This window comes from Culex quinquefasciatus, chromosome 3 (genome assembly GCF_015732765.1).
Source record: "Culex quinquefasciatus strain JHB chromosome 3, VPISU_Cqui_1.0_pri_paternal, whole genome shotgun sequence".
Lineage (NCBI taxonomy): Eukaryota > Metazoa > Arthropoda > Insecta > Diptera > Culicidae > Culex > Culex quinquefasciatus.
Genome location: NC_051863.1, coordinates 137,418,272 through 137,428,685, shown reverse-complemented (window position 1 = coordinate 137,428,685; position 10,414 = coordinate 137,418,272). Strand labels below are relative to the sequence as shown.

At 37.9% G+C, this 10,414-nt stretch overlaps 1 protein-coding gene across 1 annotated transcript; it reads right to left on the bottom strand.

Annotated features, from left to right (window-relative positions):
- Positions 1-3,067: 3,067 nt before the first annotated feature.
- LOC119770444 (UDP-glycosyltransferase UGT5-like) lies at positions 3,068-4,983 on the bottom strand. Its single transcript, XM_038265369.1, has 2 exons — positions 4,536-4,983; positions 3,068-4,472 (listed from the first exon to the last, which is right to left on the bottom strand). The coding sequence occupies exons 1-2, from the start codon at positions 4,783-4,785 to the stop codon at positions 3,151-3,153; spliced, it is 1,572 nt and encodes a 523-aa protein (XP_038121297.1). The 5' UTR covers positions 4,786-4,983; the 3' UTR covers positions 3,068-3,150.
- Between the last annotated feature and the right edge of the window lie 5,431 nt (positions 4,984-10,414).

Sequence of the window (10,414 nt, the reverse complement as noted above, 5' to 3'; positions counted from 1 at the left end):
TCTAGAAAAAGATTTAACTTCTGACTTGATTTTAAATGTGCAATCAAAAAGTACTTTAGGGAAATTTTGATAAGGTGCACCTTGTTTAAGTTAAAGCCATTCTAGGTACCTAACTTTAATGAAGACACAGTATTTAAATTAAAAAAGCCATGTTTGTTAATTTTTAAACATTTTTTTTCAAAAAGTTTAAAAATTCCCTACATTTTGCTTTTTAAGTACATCGTTGATACGGCCTTTGATTGCTGATATTTTTGATTTGATATTTCGGGAACACATAATCCGATTTTTAATTTTGAAAAATGAGAAATTTGTGAAAATTTCAGCATATTTTAATAAAAATTAATTGAAAATTTTAAAGTTTTGCCCAACATTTGAAAATGTAAAAAATAAGTATTTTTAGCCCAAACAAAAAAAAAAACTTGATTTTAAAATTTCAAAATAATACTAATTTGAAAGAGAAAAAAATTCACAGCATTTTCACTTTTAATTTTTTTATTCAAAAGCAGGCACTACAGTCCGAAGGCCTCGGAAAAATCACGAAAAAATAAATTTTTTTCGCTGTCTAATTTTTGATTGCCGAGCTTACGTATGACCCCTAAACTGCGCTGGAATGATTTAGAATTTTTCAATCCAAGATGGCGGTTGGCATTGGCAGTGATGCAATAATAAAAACAATGCATTTTATTGTTTAATAGGCAATCAACAACTCAAATTTGACTAAAATGGGGTCGCAGAACTCGAATTTTATGTTGAAAACAAGAAAATGAAAAAAAAAACACGAACACATTTTTTTTGTTCGTGATTCGATTATTCGAAATCCCAAACAAACCTTCGGATAATCGAGGCTTCGGATAATCGAGTCTGGACTGTATCTTCATAAAATGAGAAACGACGACTTTAACATAAAAATACCTAAATTAGATATAACTTAAAACGGTGCTCTTTATCAAAACTGCAAAACTTTTTTTTTCATTAAAAACGAAGTAAAAGAATAGTTTTGACCTTTTTAAACATGTTTTTAAGTCATTATTTTTTTCAAAAAATCATAAGTTAGTCAAAAACTTCACAGCTAAAAAAGTAGTAATCCAGCTGCGTGTAAAAAGCCTGGGTGTAAAATAAAAATTGCATTATTTTATGCAATTTTATGTGATTTTACACCCTGAAATATGTAGCCCATCAGTATGGGTAACCTACTTGACCGAAATGTCAAGCTAATATATGCGTTTATCCTTACAGCTTTTCATCGGTCTGATGGCCGAATGGGCTAAGGCGCCAGTCCTTACTGTTGGTGCTGGGTTTGAATCCCGTCGATTGCAACTTTTTTTTGTGTTTGCAAAATTTACATGCAGTTTGTAATATTAAGTGTTTATTTTGACGAAGGTGATGTGCATGCTTTTGCATGCGAATTTACCATCGGATTTTTTGCTGTGTTGATGCCTCTTCTGAAACTTTCTAAAAAGATGAGATGTTAAGTCCGCTAAAACATATAAAAAAATTAAAAATAGTTTTTTTTAAACCAATTTAAGGCCGTTGCAAATATTTTTCAAAGTTTATGTCGCCCCCCCCCTTCAAAATTGGTCTGAAAAATCAGGGGACAAAAAATTTTTTTTCAAAAAACTTCAAAATTTCCATGAAAATAGAAGTCTAATCAAATGAAAACAATCTAAAATGCATTTTTCTGCATTGATAATCATATTTAGCATGTTTGGGCTTGTTTAAAAATGTTTTGAATTTTTATAAAATTCCAATATACAGCACCGCAAAATTTTTATTTTTTGCAAAAAATAAAATTTTCGTCAATACTCAGATTTTTTGGAAACTAATGATGTCAAAACAACTGAACAGGTGTATAATGCATTTTAAAGCACTTTTTTCATGAAAATGTTGAAACCATGGCTCGTAATTTCAATTTTCACACTTTTTAATTTTTTTGCCCCCCCTCGACTTTGGTCAGAGTCGAGGGACATAAACTTCAAAAAATATTTGCAACGGCCTAAACTGCCGTTCTACGCATAATTGTCCCATGTCAGTTTTGGACGATTTTGACTTTATGACATTTTTAAGTTTAGTTTGATGTGTACTTTAAGAAAAACACATAAAATTTGGTACTTTGTTCAGAAACTCATTGAAAACAACACCAAGTCTGTTTGTCCCATCGTTAACTTCTACGCATAATTGTCCCACCAAGTATTTTCTTACACGTAAATCATTGGTTTAACTAAGCATTATGTCTTGTTTATCTGTTGTATAGCAAGAGAATCACAAATAAGGGTGATAAACTGCTAACTGGGCCGATCAGGGACACATAGGGCGAATAGGAACCCACGGGACAATTATGCGTAGAAACATAGAAATCGGTCGAAAAATTTCAATCGCGTTTTTCTCAGTTGCACTTTTTTGAACATGGGACAATTATGCGTAGAACGGCAGTAAAGTGATTTCAAAAATTAAAAAAAAAAAAAAAAAATGACGGAGACACCATAACGATCAGAAAATGTCATTCCCAAGATATCGATTTTCGAATATTTACATAATGTTTTTGTATGGATAGCTGCGTATGGCGAATCCCCAGAATTCAAAAAATTAAATGACATGAAACCGGCCGATAACATTATATTTTTATAAAACATGGATGTTTTTTTTTAAATGTCAAGGTCGGTAGGAGGTCAAATTAAGAAGTTCGTTTTTTGAGTGCTTTTATAGCCTTTCATCAGTAAGATGAGGAAGGCAAAAACTGTGTTCACTAATCTGAAACAAACATCGTTGTTTTTGTCTTTCAATCCATAGCATTAAGTGTGTTTTGTTAAACTAAAAAAAACATATATTATTTATTTTTAGTATTTCTATTATTTCTATTTACTCTTACTAGACACCAATGCTATGCTATGCTATGCTATGCTATTTCTATTTACTCTTACTATGGTTTGGTTTCTGTTTCATTACATGATTTTATTTCTTATTTGTACTAACTATTTTTACATATTTTTAGATTTCATGGCACGATAAAATGGAGGACATAGCTTCATGTGAATTTTACAGAACTAAATTAATCCTACAGTCTACTTCGTGTGCGCTTTCAATCGACCAGATAAATATTTGAACTCATCATCCCACATTAAGCTTCGATCATCATCCCCCATCACGTCGTTCTCACTCGCGTTTATTTTTGGCACCACTTTCCCCCTTTGGCGACGAACCAAATAATCCCAACACGGATCTTACCACCCGAATTACAGCGGCCAACACCAACCCCACTAATAATAACATCAATCCGTACACGTCCAACAGGTTCCGCTCGGCGTAGGATAGCTCGGGTGCGGCCGAGTGCAGCTGGGGGGCGCCCCGATGTCTGATCACGTACTCGACCCAGAATACGGTCGTTTCCGCCGGGGTGGCCATTTTGTCCCGGTATCGGTCGGAGATAAGTCTAGCGTTGGTTGTGAAGGAGGGGTTGGCGAGGACGGTTTGGATGGCTTCGGAGATTGACTGTTGGGACAGGTGTTCGTACTCTACGCTGGTTCCGTAGCCTGCGTTCCGGGCGCGTGCCATGTTGAGCCGTTGGTCGCCGTAGATGGGGACGCCCACCATGGGTTTGCCGTGGTACAGGGATTCCGTTGAGCCGAGCAGACCACCGTGGGTGATGAAGAGTTTGACGTTTGGATGAGCCAGGATGTCGTTCTGGGGCATCCACTGCTTGATGAGGACGTTCTTTGGTTTGTTGGGGAGGCTTGTGTTCTCGTACTTCCAGAGAACGTTTTCTTTTAGTTGGGCGAAGGCGCTGATGAAGGCGTTGCGTTTCTCTTCGGGGAAGTTGCATCCTTTGAGCATGGAGCCCATGCTGAAGTAGATGACGCCGTGTTTGGAGTTGTCCAGGTAGTCTTGAAGGTCTTTGGACAGCTGCTTTGGTCCGTCCATCTGAATGCCGCCGATTTCAATCATGTTCGGGGCATACGGATGTGGGAAGCTCAAACTAAAGTGCTGATTCAACAGCACTAAGCTTGTATTTTTTCTTTGCTGTTCCAACGAAACAGTTGCATTGGGGAAGTACTTGTCGTACATCGCTTCTTGGCGAGGCAGGAAAACATTCTTGTAATAGAAGTGATCTACGTTCCAGAGCAGCGTGTTGGTGACACGTTCCCAGAAGCTCATGCGATCCGTATAGCTGAGGAAGGTGTGTGGAATCTGGGAGTACGGATACGGCGTTCCGACAAGCTCGTTGGCCCACAAAGACGCCCCAAAAGGAGAAAACACAATCAACGGAGCCTTAAAATGCTGTGCAAATCCGTACAAAACGTCGCTCACGAAGCATTCCACAATTACGGCGTCAAATGACTGATTAGAAGCCAGAAATTCTTTCACGTTTTCGTGTGTCAGAATCATTTCCGATAAGGCCGGCCCAATCTCGGTGTACAGCTGATAAAGCACGTTCAAGTACGGAGCGTTGCGGTACTGGAACAGATTCGGCGCAGATCCTAAACGGCGCACAAATCATCAATTAGCTAGTGCCCAAGGTCAATTTCACACCTCAATCTTACCTCCTTTATCGAACACTAACTCTTTCAACTCGATGGCGCGATAGTTGCTGGGCGCATCCTTCCAACGGTGTGCACCGATAACGGTTACGTCGTGTCCAGCCCGGGCCAGAGCCTTCATGATACCTTCCCCGATCGCGTAGTGGGACCATCCTGCCGACGGTAAAACTCCCAAGATCCTCGCCCCGTTCAACGGAACAACCAATCCCGCCAATAACACCACAGCTATCAATCCTAGCCACCGTCCGTTCATTATCACAGCCAAGTAGGAACTGCATCCAAGACGCGAGACAAATCACTGCCACGGTCAAGAAGTGTACTAAATATAATCGACGTATATACTAACAATCAACGCCCGGCCGCCACATAAACCACGAGGAGCTCGACATCACCAAAGAAGCGACTAATTCTCACGTTTTGTTTGCGCAGATTAGAATGCTTTCTAACTGAACGCTGGTGTGGGCAACGCAACGTCACACAATCGTTGACGAATAAATTGCTACCGCTGCTGATAAGAGGAGGGTGCTGAAGGATTCCGCCAGACGAGAGCGCGCGCGCTAATATTGACCGGCTGTGTCTATCACCTTCAGCGAGGTGTTTCGGATCACGTGTAGCGCATCTGGACGAAAGTGTTTGAATGGGTTTACTAACGAACATGTGGAATGGGGGTAAGTGTATTTGCATTGTTGCAATTGGGTGCACTTTTTAGACAGCAAAAAGTTCCGAAAAAATACAATTGAACGGAAATAAAATGTACTTTTTTTTATATCAGCAAGACTTTTCATAAAGAATGAGGTTATATTATCGAGATTCTTAGAAAATAAATTGAAAAAGTTACTTTAACATTCCTTGGCAGTGACGCCGTTCTGGTCTCATTCGATCCGACTTGGGGTCCCACAAGACCCTAGTTAATATTATAAAGTTTTGTAAAGTACTTTAAAAGTTCTGCAAAAAAAGATTTTAACAAAAGTCCGGAAGATTGTAAAAAGTGTGGGTTTTTTTTAAGAAAATCAGTCTTGTTATACATTTTTAGAAAGGTATTTGAACGAGTACAAAACATAGAAGATCTGATAACCCTATCAAATGTTATAAGCACGTAAGTGTTATTTATACACTTTTTTTAGGCCGGATCTAAGATATTTTAATGAAAACATTGTCCGGATCTATCATGCGACCCATCGTTAGATAGGTAATCAGAAGACGCTTCCAATGCACCCAAAAGATTGAAGATCTGACAATCCTATCAAAAGTTATGAGCACTTAAGTGTAACTTTAACACTTGTCAGAGGCTAAACCTCAGATCTTTTGATGAAAACGTTGTCCGGATCTATCGTGCGGCCCGTCGTTGGTCAGTTGGTTGGACCTTTTGCAACACGCCCAAAAAGTTGAAGGTCTAACAACCCTCCTATCAAATGATTAATATGACTTTATTAATGTGAGGCTTCAACCACCTTAGGGTGGATTAATTAACGTTTTTGCCTTCCTCACCTCACTGAGGCAAGGCTATAAAATCACTCGAAAAATGAACTTCTTAAATACACCTCCTAGATATACCTTCACGTATACCTATCGACTCAGAATTAAATTCTCTACAAATGTCTGTGGGGATGTGTGTAGACATGATTTTTTTTCCACACGATTATCTCAGAACTGGCTGAACCGATTTTGGCCGGATCCGCCTTATTCTGTTCGTTTTGGGGTCCCCTAAGACCCTATTAAATTTTATTCTGTTTAATGAAGTACTTTTAAAGTTATGCCATAAAAAAGTTTTTTTGTAGATACAAAAAAGGGTGATTTTTGCATAACCTCAAAGGCCGGATCTTTTTGCCTACGCGCGAGAGGCGCTCAGCATATGCATATCGCCCGGTTGCCACATTGTTTCAAATGAGAGTCTGCATATCTTCTGGAAAAAGTCTGTATTAATTATGTTGCTGAACAATTATGCCCTGACAAAGAATTACACGATTTTTTAGTGAAATACACTCCTCATAATACCAAGGTGTTAGAATTTCCACACGGTTTTTGCACGAAAGGTTTGTGTTCAGGGTGAAATTGGGTGCGCGATGGTACTGGATAGTGCACATCTGCACGCACTCAATTTTCGCGCGGAACTGTCACAGCACTTTCTCTGCTGAACTGGCAACGCTTGATTTTGAAATGTCAAAATCAAAGATTGTTTACGTGATGCAGCTGTCGACGGCGGCTGCATCTGGCCTCGTACGCGCTGCAAAAACAGTTCAAAAACAGTTCAACTGTTCATAGAGTGGAAAAAAGAAGATATTGAAATTCCTCCATTCAGGCCCACCCGGGGTACATCAACTCGCTACTGACTTCCCGACGGAAGCTGCTTTGTTCATCTATGTGCCCACAAGCCGGTGAAGATTTCGGATTGAACAGCATCATCAGCCCCGCCGAGCACGAGTTCTCCCGTCCAAATTGACCATAGTCGGCGAGCGGTTACCAGCAGGTGATGCGTATTTGCCCCAATACATTCTTTTCCCTCCCAACTAAATCTTTATTTGCATCTGCTAGGTTATCCGATATGCCACTCCAATTACGACAACCCACGAATCGACCCTGTGTGCGATCTTCTCGAATCAAATTGTGGTCAACACCGTGATCTCCGGGCAAATCTCCCATGACTTGCTGAGCTGAATTTCCCGATCGTCTCCAATTCGGTGTCCGTCGAGAGGGACTCGGAGGAGCTGATCCGACTGATGTTCCTGATGTCGGTAGGATATTTCAAAATTTGTCAACAGTCGAGTATGTCTACACGAACGCGGCAACGAACGTGAGGACGTTTTCATTTCCACGTCAACCTTCCGTTTGTCGATTCAGCAACGTCAAGGTTAAATGTTCAACCAAACCACAATGTTAAGCGTGTTCCGAAAAAGGCTGGAGTACTGCATCCGGAACACGCTTTCGGAGTCATTTTTTTACAGTAAAACGCATCTGCGTCCTGTGGCCTTGATGATCGTTTGGTGGTGACGTTTAGTATTTAAGATTATTAAATAATAAACATGACTAAAGAAGTCAAGAATAATACGAATGGAATAAGAAATGATTAAATAACCGAAAAAAAAACGCAAGTTCTTTCTGCTTTCCTCACCTTACTCAAAAACGCTATACAATCACTCGAAAAATCAACTCCTTAGTTCGATTTCCTAGACCCACCTTCACGTATACATATCGACTCAGAATCAATTTCTATCTCCGGAGTGCTGAACCGATTTGGACCGTTTTGGTCTCATTCGATCGGTCTTAGGGTCTCATAAACCCTAGTTAATATGAAGTTTAGAAGGTACTGTACTTAAAAATGTATGCTAAAAAAAAGGATTTTGGTAAAATCCCGAAAGATTGTTAAAAGGGTGGCTTTTGTAAGAAAACCCATCTTTTTATATATTTTTAAAAAGTTTTTTGAAAGACCTTTTCAGTTAGAGATTGATTAAATATTTGGTTTCAATGGAATTCAATTTGATTTCGATGGAACTCTCATGTGAACCGTCGTCCCTTTAATTGCAGGGTGTATAGTGATTTTCTTAAATATAAAAAAGCTTAAATTTGCCATATTATTGTTCACAACGATAAAGCTTATTTTTCTGAGTACAATGACCCTTCGTACAATCGAAAAGGATTTATAATAAATTTTTTAATCAATTTTGATAAATTAACTTCGCGGTTCTTCTTCACAGAAAAGATCTTACTTGACAGCTCGTTCCAAGGGGACCATAGTTAATCTATCAAAATCATGTTGTCTTGTAATTTTTTTTTTGTATAAAAATGAAAAAAGTGATCACAAATGGTTTTTAATCGTGTTTTTTACCGTTGTACATACACATTTACATAGGGCTTTAGGACCCTTTTGCTGGTCTGGTAAAAAATTCTAGAGTTTTTTAGAAGGTCCTATAAGCTATTGTGTTTCATATGTTTATAGGTCCTTATAAAAAAAACTCTAGAACCAAATATACAATATAAATGTGAGGAAGGCACCAACCACCTTATGGTGGATTAAGTAAGGTTTTTTAAATAAGTTTTTATGTATTTCAAACAAACAAAAACTAAATGGTAATCAATTTTCAATCGTTTATACCTGTTACTGCATACCTGTTACTGCAAATTGAACAAAGAAAAAAAATATGAGAAATAAAAAATTTCTGCAAGTTTTCTTGAATTTTTATTAAAAAAATTAGGAGAAAAGTTTGTGAATGTGTTAAAAATTTATTTGATTTCATAACCATTCTCTCCTTAAGATGAACTGATTTTTAAGAAATGTTAAATTTATGCACATTACATTTATTTCAAAATTTCCTACAAATTTAATGTATTTAAAATTCAAAAAAAAAAAGTTTGCTGTGCTGTACATTGTAATTTTATAAAAGTTCAAGATATTTTTAAACGAGTCCAAACATGCTAAATATGATTATCAATGCAAAAAAAATGCATTCTAGATTGTTCTCAGTTGATAAGACTTCTATTTCCATTGAAATTTTGATGTTTTTTTTTAAATACAAAAATTACAAAAATTTAAAAATTACAAAATCTACAAAAATTACAAAAATTATAAAAATTACAAAAAATACAATAAAAAATCCCTGAAATCAAACTTTCGGTGGTTAATCTTGAAAACGGGGCCCTATATCAAAAAATCTGTACAATACTTTTCGATTGCAAATTCAAATTTACATAAAAAAATGAGGTCAAAACAATTTTATGTATGAAATTTCGATTTTTTACAAAAATCACTGTTGTTTCAAAAAGTCTCGGTGGCTCAAAAGTTGCGGGTTTTGGTCTCCTGAAACATATCAAAAAATCTAAAAAAAAAACGGATTTTGGGAAACTTACTTTTTGTGAAAAAAAAGTGAATTAAAAAAATGGCTAGATTTCCGTGAACCTATTTTTTCTGAACAGTCCTCATCAGTACCTACAACCTTGCCGAAGACAAATCAGAAAATTCCTTCCAAAGGTTACAGATTTTCGAATATTTACGTACCATTTTTGTATGGACAGCTGCCGAATTTGTATGAAGACTTGTATGGGTGAACCAATGACACAAAAAACTTTTTTGGTCATAAAGAAGGCTCCCACAAAGTTTGAGCCAAATAAAAAAATACAAATAAAATCCATTTCCGGTTTTAATAAACGATTGCTCATTTCGACGCTGTCGTGCTATCTTGTCGCACCCGCCAATTCGACGTTCCGAGAAAAAGGCATTTTAATGTTTGACCTTGAATAAACAAAAACGAGAGCACGCAATGTAAACAATGACAAAAACGTTTTGTTTGGCTGACCATTTTGTGCATTGTCCCGAAGTTTGGTTGAAGTTGGTTGCTGGAGTCTCGAGTTATAATTACAAATGTTTACGGTAGTCTAACTTGTACGTGCGTCAAACGCGTTCTGACCTGAAATTCCTTTGGCCAGTTGTCGCGACGAAACGAAGTTGACTTTATAGCTGTCGGCCACCATTGCTAGTACCAACCACTAGTGTCTTCCTTTTTATCTACAAGGACTTCGCCGCCCTGGGCTCCTAAGTGTATGAAAGTATGGCACGGAGCGACGGCGCCGAATACCCATATTTACACAAAGAATTTTAGAGCGCCCGCCGCGGGATTCGAACCAGCAACCTCTGGATTGTGAGCCAGTGCGCGGTCCGATTGATCCACACGGGCGGGATCCAGTTGTCGCATTTACATCAATTTTCAGGGAGTGACAAGATCGAAAATTCTTTCATATGAAGAGCGACAACAATGCACGGAGTTTTTTGGGTTTTTATTGAATATCTTAGAATTGAAATCGAATTTTGGGTATCTGTGAAGGTCAAAAGGTGAGGCATTGTTAGCTGCACAAAATGGCGTTCTTAACTTAATTTGGCCCAAAATGCACGT

What these genes read in the sequence shown, in the direction of transcription:
- LOC119770444 (XM_038265369.1), bottom strand. Translation starts at nt 4,785, where the DNA reads ATGAACGGACGGTGGCTAGGATTGATAGCTGTGGTGTTATTGGCGGGA. An exon ending in GTTAGTGTTCGATAAAGGAG is followed by an intron (nt 4,473 to 4,535) that starts GTAAGATTGAGG and finishes TGCGCCGTTTAG; the next exon opens with GATCTGCGCCGAATCTGTTC.